Genomic DNA, 27,508 nt, shown 5'->3' with positions numbered 1-27,508 from the left:
ATTTCCATGAAGGTGATGCAATGACATACTAAATTCAGAATCTCACCAATAGCTCATGAAAAAACTAATTTCATTCAATGATTTGATTGAATATAACTTCATTGTATAATAATAATTACATTGCATATTTGGTAAAACTACTGCGAAATCTTTTACTCTGTCCGGTTCAATAAATTGCTTCCCTTGATCATGCCACCAATTACACTAAATTGATCAACAACACAATTTTTTACTATCACTCCTGATGTACCATACCTTGAAATAGTGAATTCATTTTCAATGTCTTCTTTGCAAGGTTGCGGATATCTTCTCGATTGGATTCAACTGATATTCGTACTAGTTCTTTTAAACCTCCTCCTGAAATGAAATCCTTGGCATTGTCCTCTACCAGAGATATTTGTGTTAGTAAACAGAGATGTAGAATTTCCTATAACAGACAAATAAGAAATGTGCACATCTCAACAAATGCATGCCACAGAATCAAGAACAAGTGATGCGAAATGTTACTACTGTGAAATGAGATTCATTATTTTCGCTCTTAAGTTTTACATTTCTTAGTTTCACTGAATCATAATCTCAATAAATACCAAATTAGCCATCACCACTTCTTTAAGCACATGCAGCCTAACAATTTTAACTCAAAAATTTAGAACTTATATTCTCCTTTTCAATTTGTTAAATTTACAAATCACTTTAGTTTATTCCTGTGCTAACATTGTAGCGGGTTGGGTAGAAAGAATGTCTTGTTATAAGCTTAGAAGACTTCAGTACACGAGAGTGATTATGGCTGAGGTTTGAAGGTCTCAAGGCCATCTTCTTTTGTACTTTTTCTGTCTAAACTCTCAAGTAAATAAGAGTTAGTATAAACAATGTAATACGTCCTTGAGAGGTTCTGTTTAAAAAACCGGCATTTTTTGTATGTGCCTGTGTTAAAAAATCTCTGCTCTACCCTTTCTCGACAGAGATTTCTAGTTGCTACTCGAGGAAATTTCTTAACATTCATTTTTCTAGAACTGAAAACATTTGGTTTCAAATTTTCTCCATCAATTTAAAAATCCTTATTATTTTATGTCAACACAGGAGCCTAAATGGGGAATTTTACCATTTTGGGCCAAATGACAAAGAGCAAGCTCGATATGGCGTCTAGTTGAAGCTGAAGTAGTGTTGGAGTTGGCAATCAACCATTCAAGAGTGCCATCCTCCATTAGAAGTGAATGACCTTTTCTATGCCCTGCAACAATAGTTTGTCACATTCATTGTGAGTAAAGATCAGTTGTAAGTGACCACAAAAATTACTGATCCACAAACCTTTAAGTATGCTTCGTGATTCGCATTTTGCAAAATTAGCCATCCCCCTTGCGACTTGTGCAATGACATCATTATTCTTGGATTTTAACATTTCCAAAAGAGCCTTCATGCCTCCATCTTCTTTTAGCATCGTATGTAAGTTTTCTATAGAATGGCAAATTATTTACATTGATATACAAAAAAACCTTCTATTTGATACATGAGCATGAGCTCTACAGCTAATGAAAACCTGTCTTTGTTCATCTTCACGCAAGATATAGAGAATGTTTAGCACATAATTATGTATTCAATGCAAAGAAATAGTAGAATTTTCAATGAGACCATAGTCCTAAAAGACAGGCATCATCTCACGCCATAGTCCATTTCATAACAACGCTCAGAATGTACTTTCAATGGCAATTAACTTAAAATGATTCCTCACCACAACCCCCCAAAGGGGTGGGAGCAGTTGGTGCATAATATTCATACTATGTAATTTATGCTAAGAAGTCCTGTATCTCATAAAAATCTGACTTGATTGTGCTTGATAAAACCTAAAACTTCACATGACTTAAAACATTTCTTTTTTCATTTTCAAAAATTGAAAAGTTATACATGACAATCTTTTTTATCTTCAGCAAATTGTTAAAATTATCACTCCTTTAGTCAGTGGCATAGCAAGTTTTGATTTATTATCCTCACTTTTTCCCAATTGGTTCCTGATAGAAAAATAATGAATATGACCTATGACTCTTTAAAAATTTCAACTTATTTCATGCTAGTTCTTTACAAAATTTTAGACCATATCTATACGGTTGTTTCCAGGGAACACAAAAACAGCATTATAGAGCTGTGGCTATGTGTTACTAGACATGTTCATGGACCAGGCTTGAGTTTGGAAATGTCGAATTTTCTCAATGCACAACTCACCCAATTCACACTTTTCTTAATAAATTGAAGTCCACGGCCTGCCCGCGAACAAGTCTAAGTGTTACCCTGTTTAGCATGCAGAAAAATTGAATGTCCAAGGATGTGACAGTAATACATTACAAGATCAGCTTACCATTTCCACATAAATTAGCTAGCCCACCAGCTACCATTCTAAGAGTTTGCGGATCATCTGTTTTGGATGCTGTTTTTGCTAGCAGCTTTGCACCACCTTTGCTCATTATTAATCCTTGATTCATTTCTGCAAAGATTTTATGATGATTGTAAATGATAAAAACTAACAGAACTAGTTCTCTAGACATCACTACCATATATTTTGCTTTAGAAAGGCATCATTAACTAATAAATTAATAGAAAAGAAGCTTAGAATATTTGATAAAAATTCTTCATGATTCAGGAGCAACAAGAAATCATGTTTTATAGCTTCACAAACAATAATAATAATAATAGCAACCAGCTTGTTTCTCTTAAAATGCAACCCATAGAGGTGTAATCTTTTGGCACAGGCCATGCCATGGCAATGCCCATTTTTATTTTACTGCGAGGATAAACCTATCTTATTGTAAGGAACTTGAAATATGAATAAGGCAAATTGAGACAATCAAATATGAATAAGGAACTTGAAGTATGTATCGACAAACTAAAATTATTTACAGTATTAATGATACTTGCCAATATTTGAATTGATTAATTTCACGTACTAGATACAAGTGGCTTAATCAATGGAAAATAAAACACATGAAATTGTCAATCCAAATAACTTCTTCATTTGTGTGACTACATGTGCATATATATATATATATATATATATATATACAAACACAAACACAAACACAAACACACACAGAGAGAACCTTGGTATTTATCAATATTGTTCGGATTCAAATTTCATTTGTGTAATCTATAGGAATTGTATTGAAAACAAACATATAGTTTGATAAAATCCAAAGACGACCAAAAACATAAATTCACCCATAAACTTTGTCACTTTAACCTAATGACACCCTCAACTTTGAGAGAGATCTATTGTGCACCCTAAAATTATGAATTTTGGTAGCATTGTACACTTTTCCACACTAACAACAATAGTTTTAGGGGGTTTTTATATGTAAAATATTGATTTGATATGCATTTAGCACAAATTTTGAAACAATAGTTTCATATCTGTCAATCATCCAATAGTATTTAATTGATCTAATTTTACAAGTTGAAGTGTTCAATAACATTATTTTGCAAGTTGAAGTGTTCAATAACATTATTATGCAAGTTGAAGCATTTTATATGTGAAATTTTATAAGTTATGGGTCATACTAAAAGTTAAGGGTGTTACAAAGTTAAAGTTACAAAGTTCATGGGTGAATTTATGTATTCGGCCATTCAAAAACCAAAAATGTTATAAAATATTGAAATATTTCTGACTCAGACTTAATGTGGGCCTCCTAATATAATGGTTCTAAATGGAAGGAATAAAAGGCATGAACTACAAATGCAATAACATAAACAAGATATATAATATACCATACGCCAAAAGAAAAATATTTAAGATTACCATTCATTGCCAAATTGGCAATGGCCCCGGAAGCCACTCTGAGTATGGTAGCATTTTGTGAAGATTTCAACAGCATAAGCAATGCGTCTAACCCTCCTTCCTCCACAATCCTTTCTTGATTAATATCTAAGAATACATAAAACTCAGCATTAGAAAAATTCACTATTAGTTTTCAAATAGTTAAACAAAATGAAAGTCACCCTATGAGATGTACAACCAAGAGAACAACAATGAAAAATACAAGAAATTGCCTAAAAAAGTCAAAATATTTTTTTAATCCAATCAACAATAACCTGATGTCGAGGTGTCAAGAACTTCTATAGAAATCCAAACTAATGTTAAAAAAATACAATAAATCTATAATATATATAATAATATGGGGAAACACATGAATTGACCAAGAAAAGCATTGCCATAATTGACATTTATGAAAAGTCATTAATAAATATTTTTAATAATGATATTTATTCAAAATATAATAAATAAAATATGCTCCTAATTGTAGACATGTCTGTAATATATTTTGGTTCACAATTAATATAAATTCATTTCTTCCTACTTACCTTAAGGATTAATTTATGAGTCTTACTACAAGAGCTTTATTTAGTCCTTTGTTGCTAATCTGAAGTTCCTTTACTAATGATGTATATTTTCTTGTTTATAAAAGCCTTGATATAACATCAATTTTGGATGCATCTAGATAACTAGTGGCCTTGCATTGTTGGAACATCCAAAAAATATATTGTTAAGGACTAGTTGTAAATAGAGTTCTGTTAGGAGTTAGATTCCTAATAGGTTTATAGTATCCTGTATATGTATATATATGTGACTCTATTGATGAAAAATATACAACAATAATTTTCCACATTCTTTTACATGGTATCAGAGCCACTGGGCTCGTTATTTTTTTTCTCTGCTCTTTTTTTTTGCGTTGAAACTACAGGTAGAGGTAGTTTTTGGTGACTGCCAGTCTAGGTCACCCACATAGGCTGGTGTTTTTGTCTCACCGCCACCCTAGGAAGAAGGCCAGGCCGCCGATCGGCTCTCCCTCCGAATCCGGTCACCGGAATCCCCGCGAGTGGGCTTCACGCGCCACTCGAAAGTTTCTGCCCTTCTTCACGCGCCGGCGCGTGAGGGCGCGTCCGGCCATCTTCGGTCACCGGCTCCAGTTTCCGGCGTCAATTCTGCCAGTATAGTGCAACCCAGTGTGTTGCGTCGGCTCTCTTTGACTTTTGTTGTGTTTTTTGTGCTGCACCTTTGCTGTCGCCTTGCCGGGTACAGTCTGAATTTGTGAATTTATATTGTGCTGCTGCCTATTTGCTATTCTGCTATCAAGTTACCAAGAATTGTGGTTTTCCTGTGTTACATTTGTTTTTGAGCGTTTCATCACAAATCATGGAGACTTCATAATCGAAACCTGTCATCACTGATGTGGTGCCATTACTGAATAGAATAACGGAATACAAACTTACTGGCTCCAATTTTCTGGCATGGAGTAAAACAGTTCGCATATATTTTCGTAGTTTGGATAAGGATGACCACTTGACCAATGATCCACCTGAAGGAGCTGCTAGGCAAATCTGGCTTAGAGAGGATGCTCGATTATTTTTACAGCTTCGGAATTCGATTGACGGTGAGGTAATTGGTTTAATTAATCATTGTGAGTTTGTTAAGGAACTGATGGATTATCTTGAATTTTTGTACTCGGGAAAAGGTAATCTATCCTATATGTATGAGGCCTGCAAAGGATTTTATCGAGCCGGCCAGCAAGATAAACCCCTCACAGCTTATTTCATGGAATTTAAGAAGATTTACGAGGAACTTAATGTTTTATTCCCATTTAGCTCCGATATTAAGGTTCAACAGACTCAGCGAGAACAATTGGCTGTAATGAGTTTTCTTGCAGGTCATGCTCCGACTTTTGAAACTGCCAAATCATAGGTTCTTTCAGGCAGTGACGTAACCTCTCTTCAGGAGACTTTTGCCAGATTACTACGTACTTAAGGTTCTCATACCCCTTCCCCTTATGATAATAGTGCCCTTGTGAGTCGTAATCACATAGTTAGACAGCCAGGAAACAGAGGAAGAGGAGGACATAACCGTAGTAATGGACCAATTAATCAGGAGGCAAGCATTCTTATCTGCCGTTATTGCCATGAACCTGGTCACACTAAACGGTATTGTAAGAAACTGCTAAATAAGCCCCCAAGGGTAAATATGGCCACTTAAGATTCTGCAGTTACTTCTTCTGAGAACACTGTAATAATTTCTGTTGCGGAGTATGCTGAGCTCTCTAAATACCGCTCTTCTAAGTCTACTGATTCCTCAACTGCTGCTGCTGCCAATTCAGGTACTCCTACTACATGTCTTATATCTACCTCATCAGAGTGGGTCATTGATTCTGGTTGCACAGATCATATGACAGGTAACTCTAGTCTCTTATCCTTAGTTAAAGAACCTGAACAATTTAATCGTCATGTTACTCTAGCTGATGGGTCCACATCTTCTGTTAAGTGTATTGGCACCGCCAATCCCATCCCATCTTTTCCGTTGTCTTCTGTTTTTTGTTTGCCTTGTTTTTTGTTCAATCTATTATCTGTTAGCAAAATTACTCGTCTACTGAATTGTTGTGTTAAATTTTATCCTACCTATTGTGTGTTTCAGGATCTTTTGACGAAGCGGATTATTGGTAGAGGACGTGAGTCTGGTGCCCTTTATCTTTTGGATGAACAAGTTTCGTCATCTCTGGTTTGTGTTGGTGCTCTCTCTCCTCTTAAGGTTCATTGTTGTTTGGGTCATCCTTCATTAACTACTTTAAAGAAGTTGTGTCCGCAGTTTCAGTCTTTATCGATTTTAGAATGTGAATCTTGTCAATTTGCCAAACATCATCGTTTACCTTTAGTTCCTTGAGTCAATAAACAGACTTCATCCCCTTTTGAGTTAGTTCATTTTGATGTTTGGGGTCCATGTCCTGTTATTTCTAAAACTGGCTTACGATATTTCGTAACTTTTGTGGATGATTATTCTTATGTTACTTGGTTATTTTTAATGAAAAATCGTTCTGAGATATTCTCTATTTTCTGTTCCTTTTGTGCTGAGATTAAAAATCAATTTAATACCTCTGTTCGCACATTGCAAAGTGACAATGCTAAAGAATATCTATCTAGTTCCTTTCAATCTTATATGTCACAAAATGGTATTCTTCATCAAACATCTTATGTTGATACTCCTTCTCAAAATGGGGTTGCAGAAAGAAAAAATCGACATCTTCTTGAGGTTGCTAGGGCACTCCTATTTCAAATGAAGGTCCCTAAACATTTTTGGGCGGATGCTGTCTCTACTGCATGTTTTTTGATTAATCGTATGCCTTCTTCTGTGCTTAATGGTGCAATTCCTTATAGTGTCTTGTTTCCTTCTAAACTTTTATTCCCTATTGAACCTCGTATTTTTGGTTGTACTTGTTTTGTTCGTGATGTTCGTCCACAGGTTTCTAAATTAGATCCAAAATCCCTTCGTTGTATTTTCCTTGGGTATTCTCGGCATCAAAAGGGATATAGTTGTTTCTCTCCCGATCTTGACCGTTATCTTATTTCTGTGGATGTCACATTTTTTGAGAATACTTCATTTTTTCCTTCTCCTATATATAAGAGTGAGGGGGAGGATGATGAGTTTTTAGTCTACACTATCCAACAATTTCCTAGCTCTCCTGCTCATGCTCTTGTTCCTGTTCCTGAACTTGCACCTGCTCCTGCTCCTGCTACAGCGTCTGCTCCTCCTATTCCCCCTCCTGCACTAGCATCCGTCCGCCCTCGTTTTGAACAGGTTTATTCCAGGAGACCAGGAACTCTTGACTCACTTCCCCTATCTATCGCTTCAACAGAAGATCCGGTTCCCTCCACTCAACCTGAGCCTGTGCCATCCACTGCTCCGTCAGACCTTGACCTTCCCATTGCTCTTCGAAAAGGTAAACGCACGTGTACCTATCCTATTTCTTCTTTTGTTAGTTATGATTATCTTTCTCCTTCATCTCGTTGTTTTGTAAGTAACCTAGACTCTGTCTCTATCCCTAAAACTGTTGTCCAAGCTTTGTCCCATCCTGGTTGGTGTGCAGCAATGAAAGAGGAGATGGCTACCTTAGATGCTAATGGTACTTGGGATCTTGTGCCTCTCCCGGCAGGTAAGAAAGCTATTGGTTGTAAATGGGTTTTCACAGTTAAAATGAATCTTGATGGATCTGTTGCCCGTCTCAAGGCTCGATTAGTTGCTAAGGGCTATTCTCAGATTTATCCCCTTGATTACTCTGATACTTTTTCTCCTATGGCCAAATTGTCTTCTGTTCGTTTGTTTATTTCTTTAGCAACTACTTTTGACTGGCCTTTACATCAACTAGATGTTAAGAATGTCTTTCTTCATGGGGATCTTCAGGAGGAAGTTTATATGGAACAACCACCAGGCTTTGTTGCTCAAGGGGAGTTGGGTAAAGTGTGTAAACTTCGAAAATCTCTTTATGGCCTAAAACAGAGTCCTCGAGCTTGGTTTGGTAGATTTTGCAATGTGGTTCACCAATTTGGCATGCAGAAGAGTACTTCTGATCATTCTGTATTTTTCAAAAGTACTAACACTGGTTTGATTCTACTTGTGGTTTATGTTGATGACATTGTTATTACAGGGAGTGATTCTACAGGCATTACATCACTCAAGTCATTCCTCCAGACTCAGTTCCAGACAAAAGACTTAGGATTGTTGAAGTATTTTTTGGGTATAGAAGTATCTAGGTGTAAGAGAGGCATCTTCTTATCTCAAAGGAAGTATGTCCTTGACTTACTAAAGGAAACTGGAAAGTTGGGTGCCAAGTCATGCAGTACTCCAAGGACTCCTAATTTGTAACTTTCTATTGATGGTAAGTTATTTGATGATCCTGAGATGTATAGAAGATTGGTGGGCAAACTGAATTATCTTACGGTAACACGTCCAGATATTGCTTACTCTGTGAGCGTCTTAAGCCAGTTTATGTCTTCTCCTACTGTTATTCATTGGGAAGCTTTAGGACAAATTTTGTGCTACTTGAAAGGTAATCCAGGTCGTGGCCTCCTTTACAGTAATCATGGGCATTTGGACATTGAGTGTTTTTCGGATGCGGATTGGGCAGGTTCGAAGGTTGATAGAAGATCAACTTCAGGATATTGTATCTTTGTGGGTGGAAACTTGATATCGTGGAGGAGCAAGAAACAAAATGTAGTCTCACGATCGAGTGCTGAATCAGAATATCGAGCTATGGCGCAATCTACTTGTGAGACAATTTGGATTCGTCAATTGTTAGAGGAAATTGGCTTCAAGTCATCCTTGCCTGCAAAGTTATGGTGTGATAATCAAGCTGCTCTTCACATTGCATCAAATCCAGTATTCCATGAACGAACAAAACATATCGAAATTGATTGTCATTTCATTCGTGAAAAGATACAACAGGGTGTTATCTCTACAGGGCATGTTAAAACAAGTGAACAGTTAGGAGATATCTTTACAAAAGCTCTAAATGAACCTCGGGTTAACTATCTTTGTAACAAGTTGGGCATGATTAACATCTATGCTCCAACTTGAGGGGGAGTGTTAAGGACTAGTTGTAAATAGAGTTCTGTTAGGAGTTAGATTCCTAATAGATTTATAGTATCCTGTATATGTATATATATATGTGACCCTATTGATGAAAAATATACAACAATAATTTTCCACATTCTTTTACATAATACATGATAAAGTATCCAACTACCAAATTTGGAGGCTAAGCAAAATATTGAAAGAAATTTTGGACTTGGAACCATCTAATTAATTTTGAAACTTGGTTAAATGTCTCCCACAAAATGATTGATAAAAAAATCTGTGGACAGTTAGTATGCAGAAAACAATTATTGGTGTCCTAGTGTTGACTTTTTTTTCCCTCATTGTTTGGAGTGAATCCACAAATATTTTCTTTTATACAACACGATAAAAGAAAAGGTGTGTGTTCAAGGGAATTCCAAAAAATAAGGAGTATGAAGAAAATACATGGGGGAAAACATAACTGTGGCAAAGAGAGGAAGCTCAGGAGGAAAGTTGAAATCTGAAGAATGCAGGGAGAGGAGAAAAAAGAGTAAAAGAATGGGGTAAAATGAAAAAAAAAAATTTAAAGGTTATGCATAAGTTAATTAAAAAATAAAACAAAGATTTGATTTTTGTGAAGAATAAGTAAAAGTTGGCCCCAATGAAAAAACCAGCATACCTTCAGCGGCAAGATTAGCAATCACTTTCACAGCATGGGTTTGGACATCAGAATCTTCAGATGTTAATAATTGTAGTATCTTTTGCAGTCCAACTGAATTAGTGAATCCCAGTTATTTGTTGTCAGGAAGTCTGAAGTAGGAAATCTGAAGAAACTTGAGCACATATGTATGGCTTGACATAAATCTTACCTTCTTCACAAATCTTAGCAATTGTTGCTCTCTGACAAGATAGTGTCTCCTTTGAGGGATTTGACTTGCACAATCCTTTACAAATATGTTCCTTCATGTATGATTTCTTATCCTGAATGAGGAATAATGTTAGAAAATATGAAAAATATTTTAAAGATTATTAAAAAATGCTTAGTATGATTAACCTCGAAGTTATTGTCATTTTCATGTGAGCTTTTCTTTAGTTTGGTCAACTCATGTTCCATGCTCTTTCGTTGCTTTTCTTCAGCTAAAAGTCTTCGCTTCAGGTCACAAAGTTCTTCACTTAGTGTTGCCTTCATAAAAAAAGGTTTTGATATTTCAATTGTTAGTACATTTTCAAGGGTCTAACAGAATATAAGATATACTATTGAAGATTTCATGTTAATGCAATTAAAAGGTATTGAAAATTCAAAAAAATATTACACACGCCATCCAATATTACAACCAGACCATACCTTCTCTTGTAACAAATCTTTGTTGTTTGATTTCAAGGATCTGAGTTCAGTTTGAGTGGTTTCATGCAGTTGATACATTTCTTGTAACTTCACCCTTAGTTCTTCAATCTCTTCCAAATCCTACATCAAAAAACAAACTAATATTTATCAGAACTACAGGTGTTCTAGATACATGATTTACATAGAATTCAAAAAATTATCACCACTACATGCCCAGGTGGGCCTACAAATGGCTTGTGAAATATGTCAAATGCCTAATTTACATTGTCAAAAAGTTGCATCTCTTTCATTCAGCCATGCCTTATTTTGCAAGTTACAGATTTCAAAGTTTTTTAGTTGAATAAAAACAAAGTTGTCTTCAGACCTCTTATGTGACAGAATAGAGGAAAACATGTATCATAGAACTACAAGAAAACGGTATATTTTGATGAACAAATCATGATACTTGATAAAGAGGAACTATAAAACTCCCGAACTTAATTATCTTTTGGCAAGGTATACAAACTAGAAGTAGTTTGAAAGTACAGATGCATCACCATGTTGAGAAAAGCACAAAAGACAAACTGTTTAGCAAAAGCATGGACCCAGTTTATCTTTTTATTTTCAAAACTGTTTTGCTTTATCACAGTTCCAAAACATAAAAAAGAATGTCAATGTTTTCCTTGGAAAAGCCAGTTTCAGAAACATCAAATGAATGTTTTCCATTTTAAGCATTATAGATACTCCAAATCCGATATGAAGAATCCATTCAACATGCACAATTTGAAGTCTCTAAAGAGTAAAAAACATCAGCCTGAACAATAAGAAAAGGTTCATATTTCTTGTCATTAAAGGAGAAAAATTTATGGAAATCAAGCTAAACTGAAAAGTCAACTCGTTTGTCTTATTAAATCTTATTGAGTAAACCTGAATTGAATCCTGATAATCACTATGAAGCTTATTTGCTAGATCTAACTGTTGTTCCACGCCTTCAAAACGCGCATGCTCATTCTCTAATTGCTTAACTAGCTCTGCTATTTTCTTCTCATATAGCTGTGTGGTTTCTGTGAGTGCTTTTTGGTAGGTGAAATTTTCAACCTCATGTTGCTGCTACCAACAAAAAATGGCATCAGGTTTTGTTATTATTTCATTAAAGTTTATGGCAAATGAAATTTCTCAGAATCAATTCTAAATCTTAAATAATATTCATGTGGATGAAAAAACTCAAGAAATAAATAAATCATAATTTTATAGATTGATACACTTTCTTTTCAATTCAAAGGAAAGAAACATATAATCCCAGAAGTGAACCAGTGAAAAAACAAGGATACTTAAAATTAGAACTGGAGAAGGAACCATGAAAATACTAACCTGGTTTGACTTCTGACTATCATTTAGGAGCCTCTTTGTCATATCTAATTGTTCTTCAACACTTTCAGTCAGAGCATGCTCATCTTCTAGCTCCTTATTTAACTCTGCTATTTTTTTCTCATACATCTGAGTGGTGTCGGCAAGTGCTTTCTGATACATTGAATTTTCCATCTCATATTGCTGCAATGCAAAAACACCATTATGTTTCTTTCATTTAGATTTAAGTTGAAAAAAATGGAAAAAAATTCAGGTAAGATGAAATATTTATCAAAATCTTAAACTGGATATATATGAAGGTGGCAGGAACATGAAGAATCTCGAAGGAAATATGATGTATTTTTCTTTGTCCTTCTGATTTTAAGATGTCACTTGACAAAAACTGAAGTCCTTCCCAAGTATAGAATGCATATAATTAACTCTTAAACTAGAGGAGTATAAATATAATTGTAAATTCCTAACCTTAATCGATTTCTGACTGTCAGTCAGGAGCTTCTTAACTAAATTTAATTGTTCTTCAATGCTTTCACAATGAGCATGCTCTTCTTCTAGCTGCCTGTTTAACTCTGATATCCTCTTTTCATACATCTGAGTGGTTTCAGCTAGTGCTTTCTGATAGGCAGAATTTTCCAGCTCTTGCTGCTACTAACAATCAAAACAACAGCACAAGTACTTACTTTCAAATGGGTCAAATTGTTTGCAAATTAAAAAACTGATTAGGTGTTACTAGCTTTAATTACTTTATCAAATGAATAAATGTAATTCTAAAAATATATGAGGCCTGAACCACAGTAAGTGATTTCTGAAAAATAAACTGATTAGGTGTTAGCTAGCTTTAACTACTTTATCGAATGAATAAATGTGATGCTATTATATAAAAGGCTTGAACCACATCAAGTGATTTCTGAAGAAATAAACTGATTAGGTGTTAGCTAGCTTTAAGTACTTTATCAAATGAATAAATGTGATGCTGTTATATAAAAGGCTTGAACCACATTGAGTGATTTCTGAATAGGCTTTTCTTGTTCCTGCATATATAACAGTGAAAATTTTCTCAAGAAAAAGTTGAAATTGAATCATCAAAACATGATAGGTGCCACATTACTAGAAGTGCATATTTTATAAAAATGTATAAATAAACGAACCAAGCAAGGTCCAACTCAATCATGAAAGTACCTGGCTATGTTTTAAACTCATTTCTAGCAATTCAATTTTGTTATGCATCAAATCATTCTGGTCCTTTAGATGGTCCAATTCATTTAACATGTCCTTCATCTTCAGTTCCAGTCCAGTATTTTCCTTCTCTATAAACTGTAAGGCAATGAAAATTTAAGGAAACGGAAGAATACTATTGAAATAAATATTTGGATAGAGAATAAATGTAGCCAGAATAAGGTGTTTGATTATAATGAAAGAAAGTAAGAACTATCTAGACATAAATAACTTTTAATTCATGACTTGCAATAAAAAGATATATAAATCTTCAGGGCAATGAACAATAAGAAACGATATGCAAGCTAGATAGACAACTACCTCGGACCTTGTGACTAGGTTTTTTTTTGTTTGAGCAAAAGACTCTTCACATTCTTTGAGCTGTTTTTCCAAGTCATATTTTACATTCTCTCTCAACTTCTGCTCCCTATCTATTTCTGCAGCAAGCTGATCTACCTGAGTCTGAAGTTTCCGACATTGACTTTCATAATCATATTCTTCTTTAAGCTTTACCATGTTCACTATTTTCATTGCCTGTAAAAAAGAACGGTTTAGGCTTTTGGGGTAAGTCCATCTTAACATGGAACTGCACAATAAAAATAACATGCAATGGTAGCCAAAATTGGAGAATTTACATGAGAAAACCATCATTAAACTTGAGTACTATTAGAATAGCATCATCGCATTTAAATATCAGACGAGAAGATGAAAGAAATTTATTTTATATATAAATATATGTTACAAAATTTTCTAACTCCATTCAACCTTAGAACCACCTAACTAATATTTTTGGAGAGCCTAGTGATAGGCAAACTTTTGCAAAGTAGCAGACTGAAGCCAGAATGAATTAACACTCAGAACACTTTCTATTTTATGACCTTTCCATGTACGATTACAAGCTGTGAATGGCTTTATGTTGCTATAAAATATGCATGTTAAGAATCCCACATAGACTAAATACCAAATCCACAAAGGCATATAAGGGTGGCAAGCTAAGCTAGCTAATTGGATGTTAAGAATCTCACATCGACTAAATACCAAATCAACAAAGGCATATAGGGGTGGCAAGCTAAGCTAGCTAATTGGTTAGTACTAACCTTTTAACATTAGTTGGTCCAAGCCCAAGTAAGCTTACATCACACATTTTCACCTCTTACCCAGTTCACCTCTACCCTTTCAATTTGTAATAATGCAAAACTCTCCAAATCAGCTCATCATGGTAGATACTTGTGCTCTTTTTTTTTTTTTTTTCTAGATTTCAGACAATTTCATACACCATGCCAAGTCTACCACTACATTCTAAAAAAGACAGGACATCCGCATTATTCAAGGACTGAGGATTCACCAGGAAAATACATCCCCCATAGCCTAGAATAACACACTAACCAACAACATGAATAGCAGATCGATTTCCCAGCTATGCCAATCTCAGTGTTGCCTCTCTCCATTTCAAATTAACACACTATGTTGCATTCCCTTCAATAAATCATAGATAAACAAGATGTAGAACTAATCCCTCATTTACACAATTGAAACAGGACAAATTTACAGTTTAAGTAGGACATTGCATTTAATTAAATTCAATGAAAGTAAACCGTGCAAACTTTGTTAATAATAAAATATGCCTATTTCATGTTGACTTTTCTCTAACATTAGTGCAATTGCATCCAAAGACCAAATTTGCAACTCAGTTAAGTCTTAAATCAGCATTAAGTTTCAAGGATTTGTGTCCACAAAAAAAAAAAAAAGTGGAGTATACATGGCATTCCTAATAACATTAAAACATCCATAACCATATACTTGCACAATTATTGAAGGATCAAATATCAAAGTGATTAAATTGTGAGACGCAGTAGAATTCCCAAATGATAAAATATACTCTTTAATATTTATGACTCACCCGTTGCCCAAACATAATTGTGCTAGTTGTCTCTGCATGATGCCTTAAAGATGGCCCAATTGTTATTATAAGTGAAGTCCTCGCAGAGCCTATTTAATTGGAAGGAAAAGTGATTTCCAGGAGAAAATTGAGAAAAAAATTTAAGATAATAATTCATCTGAAAAGAATAGAGTACTTGCAATGTATCAGTACCCATTGTGGCACTCAAATGTCAAATGCCCAAACAATAAGTCAAAGGATGTTATTCATCCACTTGCACACAGGATATATAATGTGATAAAACAGTGTAATCATGAAGGTATTACAAAACAGAATATCGACGTATCAATATCCTAGAAAACCAAAAATAGTTGATATGACATGAAGTTGCATTGGAGATAGCTTATGTGAATCCTGAAATTTCATATAATCATGTTCAACATGAAAAGCAAAAACTGAGACAGAAAGCATAAAGGAAGGATTAGAGAGATTGACCTCCAAATGAATCACGCAGCAATCTGGTCAACTTAGAATCCCTTGTGGGTATATGTGGACTATTTTCAGCTAATGCATTTATACATTTGCCAAGAGACGTGAGAGAAAGATTAATAAATTTGGCCTCTTCAAGCATGTGCCCTTCGCTGCCTGCACAACAAGGAAAAATCTAAGTATTTTTTTAAGAACACTGGCAAGTTTATGTAAATTTTCTTATAGGTATCATTTTATGCCATTAAACAGTAACTAAAGGAAAATTTAAAAAATGGCCAAAAAAATGGAAGAAGTGCCAGGTTTAAAGTAAAAATATCAATTTAAGAATGTATCACTGACAAACCAGACTTATCCAATCTTTCAGATCCAGCAAGATCCACAAGCAGCAACTTGCTTTTTCTAACTCTAGGTATGCCGTTGATGCCAGGTAACTCAGTTTTTTCATCTTGAGAATTTATTTCATCTACGTTTTGATGGATGGATCTTCGTACATAAACCTAGAATATCAAATAGGTTCAGATAATTAAGTTCCGATATCATCATTAATGAAAAACCATTATGGACATACTCTCAACAAATTTAAAGGCACATTTACCAAGAAAAGCTAAAAGCCTAAAAGAATCCCACCATTAGAATTGCATGACTTCGTGAAGATTCTGTATTCTGCCTTGTATTTGCTGCATGACGGTTTGCTTCACCAATTTGCAGTAGTTCAAAAAAATGATCAAGGTCTTGAACTTGGACAATTGTAGCACCAGGCAATGATACTTCCCCAGTCCTTGGATCCTCATTAATAGGGATGTTAATCTTTTCTGGGGCAAGCAAATCTTGTATTGACTCCATATACAACTGGAGCAATATCATTAAGTGAGAATGGAGAATAATTATACATAAATAAATTAAAGAAAAGCAACAAAAACCAAATGGTATTATTAACTGCTTTACTGATTGCTAATTTGTATTTGGTTATGAGCATGAGCAAGTGATGCTCATGATAGACAATCACATTATTTCTAGAACATGAAAAGTGAAAGATAAAAGTAACGTTGACAAGTTATAACTTGTAATAAGACTATCTTTTAGCATCATGTCATGATACAACAACATAGACAAATGTAATACAGCACTCATACCCAACCATATCTTCAGTTCATATTAAACAATCAAGCATGCTAACATGTAACAGGAGTGCTTCGGCACCTGTAAATAGGAGATTTCGATGACATCAGAAGCAGGGCTTGCATTAGCAATTATGTCCTCCAGAGCTCTGACCATAATACCACGCTCCGATGCATCAATTTTGCCCAATCTACCAACTGTATAAGTCTTTCCAGTGCCTGTTTGACCGTAAGCCATAACTGTCCCATTATATCCACTCAATACACTCTGCAAAATTGCATCAAAATTCACAGCACGCAGTTAACATGTCATCCAACCATTAGCAAATTTAATTGCTTGTGTGACAATCATATGCAAAGGGCACGCTGGCATAGAAAACATGTCCAAAGCAAATGCATAAACATTTAGAGATTCGAAATGCACATTCCTTATTTTTAAAAGAATATGTTGAATCACCAATGTCTTTAGCCTACCCTACTCAATCACTTACGTCAACAACAGGCTTTGCCACTGCTTCATAAACTCTCTTTTGAGAGGCAGTTTCAGTAAAAATTTCATCAAATCTGTATGATTCAGAATTCCAATTGTTTTTTCTCAATTTCAACCTTCTTAGCTGAATGAAACAAAGAAGAATCTTGATTAGGCAATTTTCATAAAATTATACATGTAAACTGAAAAGGCCCATATATAAAAAAATTGCATAAACACAATCATAAAAAGCGAGTGCCTTTTCACTTCTTAATGGCACTATCAAAAACATAGAATATCAAAAGCAAAAAAGAAAAAGAAAAAAGGAAGCCACCTCTGGCTGCAATTCAACACAATCAGAAAAATCAGCATCGGAAATGAGTTCTTCAGCATTTCTTGGTCTTAGCCTAACAGCAACTCTCACTCTTCCAGAATCTTGGGCCAAAAAGGATAATAGAGTCAAGAAATCATATGATTAAGCAGTACAAAGAAGTGAAAAAAAGAAAATCATAAGCAAGTTTCAAACGAAATCAAAGATTTCTCTCGCATTGCATTTATTTCTTTATTAAAATTTTGAAAATTGCATTTTATCCAAAATTTTTTCCCATTTCAATGAAAATTAGAAAAGAAAAAGGTAAGAACAGTGATTTTGCACAAGTTCCAATAAAAACACTCAAAAGAAAATACACTTCCAATCCAACACCAAATCCTTGTAGAGAGAAAGAGAGACCATTGTCGTCGTCGGAATGGAGAGAAGAGTGAGAACGAGAGTGAGAAGAACGTCGTGAAAGCCCAGCTTTACTGGAGCGATTTTGGTGTGCATTACTGTTACTATTACTAATACTACTATTATTCACATTTCTTGTACTCGAATTCAAATTCAAAGACGAAGACAAAGATCCAGTAGAAGAATGAGTTTGTTGCTGCTTTTCAGCTTTGTAAGACGCCAACGACGTCGTTCTGACATTAGCACCAGAAGCCATTGGTTTCATGGAATCAGAGCATCAGAGAGAAGAGATAAAAACATACATTTTTCAAGGCTGGATATTTGGAATTTAAACAAAAGAAGAAGTCTAGAGAGAGAAAGTGAGATTGAGGACGGCACGATGAAAGAGAGAGATAGAAATGGTTCCCGCGTTGTCCTGTAAGAGGTTTGGTGGTGTAGTTGTCATTTGTCAGCGAGTAACGTTACGGACGGCAAATGTCTTTGTTTAGTGACTGTTTACATACACAGCTGATTGAAAGAGACTCAGAGACGATCATTTTTCAAATTTCAAAATTAGTTTTATGGTTTTTATTTATTAAAATTAATAAATATATATTTTATATATTTAATATTTTTTATTTTATTTCATTGGTTAGGTCAAACACATATCTATCTTTTTATATAAATATATAATTTTTAAAATTTAAATGCTTACGTGACATATATTAAAATATGAAAGTGATTGATATGATATCTTATTTTTCATTATAATTAATATTTTTATATTTAAATAAAAATTAAATGTTCTTCATTAAATAATAGAGTTATAATTAACTAATAAGATTTCATTATAATTAATATAAAATAAAAATAATTTTTTTTAAATAGTTTTTATTCTATAAAAAAACTAATGGAGTTATAATCGAGTTATAGTTAATAAAAAATAATTAAATAATATAATTATATTAACAAATAGAATTAAAATATTAATTTCAATTCACTAAAATTTATTCATTAAGATTAAATATTCTTATACTTCATTTAATTTGAATATATGAGAATTTCAAAGAGAAAAAATAAATAATTAACTAAATATATCAATTGAATAATAATAATTTGCTTACACTAATTAATTGTGCTAATTAATATTTCAATTCAATATTTGAGAATTTAAAAAAGAACCTATAATTTTACCTTCCATCATTTAATCAAGAGTACATAAGTAAATTATTTAAATTAAAGCAACGCGAATTTAAATTAAAATAATTTTCATGAAAATTACATTCAAATTAATTAAAAAGTAAAAAATTATACAATTCACACATTGCGCGGATAGAAGACTAATTATAATTAAATTTAGCAGTCATCTCCCAATGTTGTGTAGGTTCAATTAAATATAGTTCTAGTGCATTGAAGTTTACTAAATAATTGTGATGGTAGATCTTTATTATATATTATTAAAATTAGTAATAATAGTATACTTGTTGATAAAAATGCTCATTAAATAGAAGAAGAAAATGAAAGTATTATCCTTTTTAAAAAAGGAAAATCAAACTATATTCAAGAGTTTTTTTTAAAAAAAATTATAATAAGAGACATGTGAAAAAGACAAGTGAATTTAATTTTATAGAGAGTGGAGTAAAATAATATACCATTAAATGTTAATTATATTTGTGATATTTAAACTTTTTAATTTTTTCTTGATATTGAACGGCAAAACATTTGCAATTGGAATTTTCGAATTATTAAAAATGTTACAATCAAATGCATTTTTTTTTTTTAAGAAATCAATCAAATGCATTTGATAGTATTGTTTTGCTGAAAAATTAATAAATACCATTTTACTCAATAAATTATGCTCCATCTTTTCTCTTTATTTAGAGAAAATTTTCTTTTAGGTGTATTTTTATATAAAGAATTTTACTCTAAATAGTAACTTTGGGATGTAAATCAAGTTAAAAACACTAAAAAGCTCTTGTAGTATATGTGTTTGTTTTAAAATTGAATCACAACAATCAAGGAAAGTGACATAAACAAATATTCTCAGCATTTAATGCATGCATATTTCAAGAGAAAAATTATCAAACAAAATTAAAGTTCTGATATTAAAAGTGAAAATAATGGCCACATAAATACAGAGTTATCCCATATATGTATGTTTGATAAATAAATGTCGACTTTTATCATTTTAAATTTGGCCATAACCGTTGGCATCAGGAATGAATATATGTCATCCCAAGTTAAATTTTGAAAACAGTCACGTTTTGTTTCTAAAAGTGCAAGTGTGTTGGAAATTAGAGTTTGGTTAGAAACCGTTCTCTTAAAAATCCCTAAAATTCACCCTTTCTCATATAACTATCAGTAAGCGACGATTCAATCGACGCTGGACGACTTGTATAAATCATGACAATAAATAGATTAATGTGGACTTTTATTAGTAGTAATTGTGCATTTTCTCATTATCTTTTGCTTATTTGTTGTGCACTTCTGAAGTCTTTTTATGGCCTTGTTATTATTAGTTGTACACTTTTTCAAATCTTTATAATGATTGTACTCTTTTATAACCCGCTTATAATGGTTGTACACTTAGTGGCCTTTTGTTTTTTTAGTACTTGTGCACTTTTTCAATGGTTTTTATTTTTCTATGTTAGTTAACAGTTGTAAACTTCTGTAAGCCATTTTGTGATCCTTTTATTATTAGTTGTGCACTTCTGTAAGTCATTTTGTACTCTTGTTATTCTTAATTGTGCACTTTTTCAATTCTTATAATGGGAGTACTCCTTTTCTAGCTCTATTTCAAGGACATTTAAAGTCATTGGAGTTATCTTCAGGGTTCATCCTTGCATTTTGCCATATCTTAAAAACTGTCTTCACAGATATACCAAAAGTGGTTGCAACTTTTTCATAAATGTGCGCCTTTTAACTGATCATCTTTTCACAAAGATTTTGACATCATCAGCTATATTTTTCCTTTTGTTCTCTCGTCTCACGTTGCTTTGAACTGTAACACCCCTTCCCGGTCCACCCGTTAACCCGAATGAACCGAGTCGAGATGTTACAAAACTGGTTGACTAAATGTTCTAACATGCTGATGTCATAATAGTTACTGACTAGTTTATTATACAGAAGCTGGATGACTGTATGATCTGGCATGCTGCTATCATAATGAATATATATATATAATACAAAAGCTGTTTACATTAATAATGTACTGAATATATATATAACATGATACGAGTGTACAAAATGGAATGGGCCCAACTGTGTGCCCTGTACATGCCACGAAAGGAATATATAAAGGTACACATCAAAATGAGAAGCTACCCTGAAGACTGTGTCTTCTACAGATGAACTGTTGCAGTTGTAAGCTGACGCTCTCTAGACCAGTCTCAAAAACCTGCGAGTTAAACAGGTAACTCGCTGAGCTATACGAGCCCAGTGGATATCTCAACATAGAAAGAAGTAATTAAGCACATACACATATAGCAAGAACCATGTAAACACATATGGCACAAACAATCACCCGTATTATGATAATGTCATTTTGCCTTGATGATCTTTCTTTCTATATATGATACTGTATGATTTATGTAATGTTATGTCAAGATATCGGTATGGCTCCATAAGGTTATAGTGAAACCGTAGTGATAAGTGAAATAAACTGTATGAAACTGGATGAAACTGTATGCTATAGGCCCCGAACCGGATTTGCCTATGCCAATATTGACCGTTTTGGTGCCCCTAACCGGATTTGCACCGCACGGTTTAATCATATCCACTCAACGGCCTGTAGCCGGAGTTCCAAACTGTATGGGGCGCAGATCTGCTATTCTATGTCGCAACATAGCCTTATCTACAAGGTTTCTACCCAACCTCAATGGAGCTTCTTATGTACATGTCAATAATATAACACCATAACACATAAATGGTTACATAACTTCATAGTTCATCATGTTGATTTAATTTCACATCATATGAATGCTTGTATGTTGTTTTAATCCATGTTCTTATGTTGTATTTTTGTTGTAAAATGATTGGATGCATGGATGTTGAGCAAGGGAATGTAATTACATAACAAATGAAAGGCAAAAGAGTGTCAAAGCATCAGTCGCGAGCGCGACATTCCAAGTCGCGAGCGCGAGATGCTTCCCAGAGAGAAGTCGCGAGCGCGTCTTCAAACCTCGCGAGCGCGAGAAATGCATTTGAGAGTCAGAGGGTTTTCTGGCTCAAGTCGCGACCGCGCAGCACAAGTCGCGAGCGCGAGATGAAGTCGCGAGCGCGCTTGTGTGATTCGCGAGCGCGAGATGCGCACACTGAGAGTCAGAGAGCTTCTGGCCAAAGTCGCGACCGTGCATGTGATCCTCGCGAGCGCGAGTTGTGCAATTGAGAGTCAGAGAGCTACCTGACTCAAGTCGCGAGCGCGCAATAGGAAATCGCGGGCGCGACTTGCTTTCCAGTATGCGCGAGCGCGCGACGTGATTCTATGCAGTCTGTATTCTTTTGGCCATAACTCTCAATAGCTAACTCCAAATTGAATGATTCAAAAGCCCATGTAAAGCTAACACAGAAAGGAACAAATAACTCTTCTATGACAATTCCTAATTCCATCATTATATGGGTTCAAAATCAAGATGAAGTTGCTGGTAACATTTCCAGCAAACTCTGTTTCCGCTTCATATATTCATCCCCTGTTTTCACATCATTTCCAGTACTTCCACCCAACAACAAGCAACATATCATCTCATTAGCAACACACTACACAATTTCCATGCAAAGAAAATAGTAAACAACATGAGATATCAAACCTTGACGTCAAAAGCTTGAACTCTGTTTCAGCTTCTCTTTTCTGCAGCTTTTGAACTTTCTTCTCCTATACACAAGAATTCTCATAACTCATCTCCAATATAACTCAATGAAATAGGAAATAACATCACACTTCAAGGAATTCTACTTACTTGCAGTTGACTTAATGCTTAACTATGTTGACAATGGAAAGAAAATGGGCGGGACAAGTAAGAAAAGAAGGAAAAATGAGAAAATGGGAAAGTGAGTTGATAAGAACGGGTAGTCTCTAGAAGAAGTGATTTGGCTGTGAAAACTCTCTAATTGGTACCTCAAGTATACAAAGGCTACAACTTACTACCCAAGCTATATGTTTGGAGGCCAACAAGTCCTAAACTTTCCACGCAAATAAGTCCACTTATCATCCATTCTACCCCAACCAGGTTTGGTTCAACCCGACTCAACTCAAGAGGATGTTACAGTTCTCCCCTTCTAAATAAAAACTTCGTCCCGAAGTTTACCTGTTGTAAACAAATGCGGGTATTGTTGTCGCATGGTTTCTTCTGATTCCCAAGTTGCTTCTTCTGTCTTATGATTCCTCCAAAGAACTTTCACCAATGCTATTTTCTTGTTCCGCAATTCTTTAGTTTCTTTGGCTAGGATCTGAACTGGTTCTTCTTCATACGTGAGATCCGGCTGAATATCAATCTCTTCCGCTGATAATACATGTGAGGGGTCTGATCTGTATCTCCTTAACATTGATACATGAAAGACATTATGAATTCGATCTAAGGTTGGAGGTAATGCTAGGCAATAGGCTAATGGTCCTACGTGTTCAACAATCTCGTATGGACCAATAAACCTAGGACTTAGCTTACCCTTTTGTCCAAACCTTAAGATCTTCTTCCATGGTGAAACCTTCAAAAATACTCTATCCCCAACTGAATACTCAATGTCTTTTCTCTTTAAATCAGCATAGGACTTCTGTCGATCACTTGCTTCCTTCAGCCGTCTTCTGATGATTTCTACTTTCTCTTCTGTGTCTCTCACCAAATCTGGACCCAAAATCTTCTTCTCACTAAGTTCTGTCCAACATACAGGTGTCCTGCATCTTCTACCATACAATGCTTCATAGGGTGCCATCTTGATGCTCGCTTGATAGCTGTTGTTGTATGCAAACTCCATGAGAGGTACATATCTGTCCCAACTGCCTTCAAATTCTATGACACATGCTCTCATCATGTCTTCCAGGATCTGAATGACTCTCTCTGATTGGCCATCTGTTTGAGGATGAAATGCAGTGCTGAAATACAATCTCGTCCCTAATGCTTCCTGCAGTTTACCCCAAAACTTCGATGTAAACCTTGGATCACGATCCGATATAATGGATGATGGAACTCCATGTAGTCGAACTATCTCACGAACATAAATTTTTGCTAACTTGTCCAGAGAATAGTCCGTCTTAACTGGTAGGAAATGAGCAGACTTGGTTAATCTGTCCACAATTACCCATACGGCATCATGCTTCCGCTGTGTCTGAGGTAAGCCAGTAACAAAGTCCATCGTGATCTGATCCCATTTCCATGTTGGCACTATTATGGGATGAAGTAACCCGGATGGCAGTTGATGTTCTGCTTTTACTTGTTGACATGTTAAACATCTTGCTACAACATCTCCGATGTCTCTCTTCATGCCTGGCCACCAGTAGCCTTTCTTCAAATCTTGATACATCTTGGTGCTACCTGGATGCATTGTATATGGACTGTTATGAGCTTCATGCAGAATCTTTTGTCTGACCTCCCCTGTCTGTGGTACAACAATTCTATCTGCATAAAACAAAACTCCATTGCTATCCAATCTAAATTTCCCACCATGATCTACCTGGACTTGTTTAACCCATAGGGCTATATGTGCATCTTTCTTCTGTGCCTCTGCAACTTCCTGCACCCAAGATGGTTGTACTTGCATCTGTGCGAGAATAGCTCCTTGCTGTTGTAACTCCATACTAATTCTCATTAAGCTCAAAGCATACAAGGATTTCCGGCTAAGGGCATCCGCTACCACATTAGCCTTGCCCGGATGATAATTAATGACATAATCATAATTAGCCAGAATCTGCATCCACTTCCGTTGTCTTGAATTCAAGTCCTTCTGTGTTGGTAAGTACTTTAAACTCTGATGATCTGTGTAAATGTAACACTTTTCACCATACAGATAATGCCGCCATACTTTGAAAGCTAAAACAATGGCTGCCAGTTCTAAATCATGGGTTGGATAAGTCAACTCATGTGGTTTCAATTGTCTGGAGACATAAGCCACCACTTTCCCATCTTGCATGAGTACACATCCTAACCCAATATGAGAAGCATCACTATAAATCTCAAAGTCTTTACCTGACACTGGCTGAGTCAACACTGGTGCTTCAGTCAACTTGGTCTTCAAAGTGTCAAAACTCTGCTGACATCTAGCATCCCAGTGGAATACAACCTCTTTCTTCAACAGTCTGGTTAAAGGTGATGCAATGATGGAGAATCCCTTTTACAAACCGTCTATAATAACCGGCTAAACCCAGAAAACTTCGAACTTCTGTGACATTTCTGGGTGGTCTCCAATCGACAATAGCTTCAATCTTCTTAGGATCCACTCTGATACCCTCTGATGATACCACATGTCCTAAGAAAGAGACTTCTTCTAGCCAAAACTCACACTTACTAAGCTTAGCATACAGCTGTTTATCTCTCAATGTCTGAAGTACAATCCGTAAATGCTTATCATGTTCTGCCCTGTCTCTGGAGTAAACCAAAATGTCATCTATAAACACCACCACAAACTGATCCAGGTATGAATGAAATACGCGGTTCATGAGATCCATGAAAACCGCCGGTGCATTTGTGAGACCGAATGGCATGACTAAAAATTCAAAGTGACCATATCGGGTCCTGAATGCAGTCTTAGCGATATCTTCTTCCTTTATACGCAACTGATGATATCCCGACCTGAGGTCGATCTTAGAAAACATACCTGCACCTTTTAACTGATCAAACAAATCATCGATGCGAGGCAATGGATACTTATTCTTAATTGTCAGTTTATTCAGCTGTCTGTAATCAATGCACAATCTGAATGATCCATCTTTCTTCTTAACGAATAATACCGGTGCTCCCCAAGGTGATACACTGGGTCTGATAAAGCCTTTATCCAATAACTCCTGCAGCTGAATCTTTAACTCTTTTAACTCTGCTGGTGCCATTCTGTAAGGTGCAATTGATACTGGTGCTGCTCCAGGAAAGACATCTATGGTAAACTCCACTTCCCTCCTTGGTGGTAACCCTGGTAACTCATCTGGAAATACGTCTGGATAATCACACACTGTTGGTATGTCTTGCACTTTTGACTTTTCTTTCTCTGCGTTTAATGCACATACCAAGTATGCTTCACAACCCTTCTGTATGAATCTCTTTGCTGCTATGGCTGATATCACATTACCCAGGAAATCTCGCCGCTTCCCGACTACTGTAATCTCTTCCCCTGCTGGTGTAGATAATGTCACCCTTTTCTTTGCACAATCAACTAGAGCATTATGTCGAGATAGCCAATCCATGCCCAAAATAACATCAAATTCCCTAAATGGCAACTCCATAAGATCTCCTGGAAATTCCTTTCCATGAATAACAATTGGACAGTCTTTGATCACCGTGTGAGTTGTTACCACATCTCCTAATGGATTAGTAACCAACATACCCTGACCCACATGTGCAACCGCTAACCCTTTAACCCAGGGTATAGGCACACTAATGTATGAATGAGATGAGCCAGGATCAATTAAAGCATAAACTCCATGATCACATAAAGAAAACTCACCAACTATGACATCTGGAGCTTCCTCATCTTCTCTGGCTCGCATGGCATAAACCCTGGCTGGACCCCTGGTCTCAGGCCTGTCCACAGTCTCTGACTGCTGTCTCTGAACTCCGGAGGTCTCGCTTCGACCTCGGCCTGCTATGAACGGTGTAGGAATTCTTGCCCTTTTAGGACAATCCTTCTTCTGATGGTCTGAGGCTCCGCATGTCCAACATTTACCAGTCACCAACCAACAATCTCCACCATGTCGTTTGCCACAATGCTCACAAGGTGACGAAGTATAACCGGCTGACTCTGCACCTCTACCAGTGCCTCTACCAGAACCTCTGCCTGAACCTCGACTCCTACTGGTAGAACTAGCCACCACTGATGCTGCTGGCATATTAGTGCCCCTGACTAAGTCTTGACTAAACGGAGGCCTAGAACCAGATGAACTACTTGCACCTCTGAATTTCTTGCTCTCCGGCTGATGTATACTGGGTGCACTCTGAGTCTGATCTCTTCTCTGCTGAGACCGCTGGCGTCTAGAACGCTGATTAGCCTGAATTCGCTCTATCTCTTGAGCTGCCTCTACCAAGGCTGAAAATTCTCTGAATCTGGAAGCTACCACTCCCATCTGGATCTCATCATTCAAGCCTTCTTGAAACTTCTTACACCTTTCGGCTTCTGTAGCCACTATCTGCTTACCATACCTGCTAAGTCTAGTAAATTCTCTTTCGTATTCAGCTACAGACATTCTGTTTTGTCGCAGGTATAAGAATTCTTTCCTTCTCGCATCTAGGTAAGCCTCGGTAATGAACTTCTTCTTGAATTCATCCAAGAAGAATTGCCAAGTCCGCTGATCTGCTGTAACTCTCTGTTGCACAGTGGTCCACCATGTATATGCCTCCTCTATCAGCAATGAAGTGGCACAAATTAACTTGTCTTCGGCTGTACACT

At 35.6% G+C, this 27,508-nt stretch overlaps 1 protein-coding gene across 4 annotated transcripts; it reads right to left on the bottom strand.

Annotated features, from left to right (window-relative positions):
• Positions 1-49: 49 nt before the first annotated feature.
• On the bottom strand, positions 50-18,406 carry MRH2 (Armadillo/beta-catenin repeat family protein / kinesin motor family protein). Of its 4 annotated transcripts, none has more exons than XM_020681312.3 (22): positions 17,951-18,406; positions 17,555-17,655; positions 17,243-17,365; positions 16,834-17,019; positions 16,261-16,482; positions 15,977-16,130; positions 15,640-15,789; positions 15,166-15,254; positions 13,587-13,799; positions 13,230-13,364; positions 12,516-12,692; positions 12,057-12,236; positions 11,613-11,792; positions 10,707-10,826; positions 10,416-10,544; positions 10,231-10,342; positions 10,041-10,133; positions 3,785-3,910; positions 2,351-2,476; positions 1,309-1,452; positions 1,103-1,231; positions 50-384 (listed from the first exon to the last, which is right to left on the bottom strand). In XM_020681312.3, the coding sequence occupies exons 1-22, from the start codon at positions 18,210-18,212 to the stop codon at positions 236-238; spliced, it is 3,300 nt and encodes a 1,099-aa protein (XP_020536971.1). In that variant the 5' UTR covers positions 18,213-18,406; the 3' UTR covers positions 50-235. The 4 variants fall into 4 exon arrangements, with proteins under 4 accessions (XP_020536971.1, XP_020536970.1, XP_012078449.1 ...); XM_020681311.3 differs by having other exon boundaries at positions 12,516-12,695; positions 17,951-18,405; XM_012223059.3 differs by lacking the exon at positions 11,613-11,792 and having other exon boundaries at positions 12,516-12,695; positions 17,951-18,403.
• Positions 18,407-27,508: the final 9,102 nt, after the last annotated feature.

This window comes from Jatropha curcas, chromosome 5, assembly GCF_041381405.1.
Source record: "Jatropha curcas cultivar XTBG-Jc1 chromosome 5, XTBG_Jcur_1.0, whole genome shotgun sequence".
NCBI classification, from domain to species: Eukaryota; Viridiplantae; Streptophyta; class Magnoliopsida; order Malpighiales; family Euphorbiaceae; genus Jatropha; species Jatropha curcas.
This window is presented reverse-complemented; position numbering and strand designations above follow the sequence as displayed.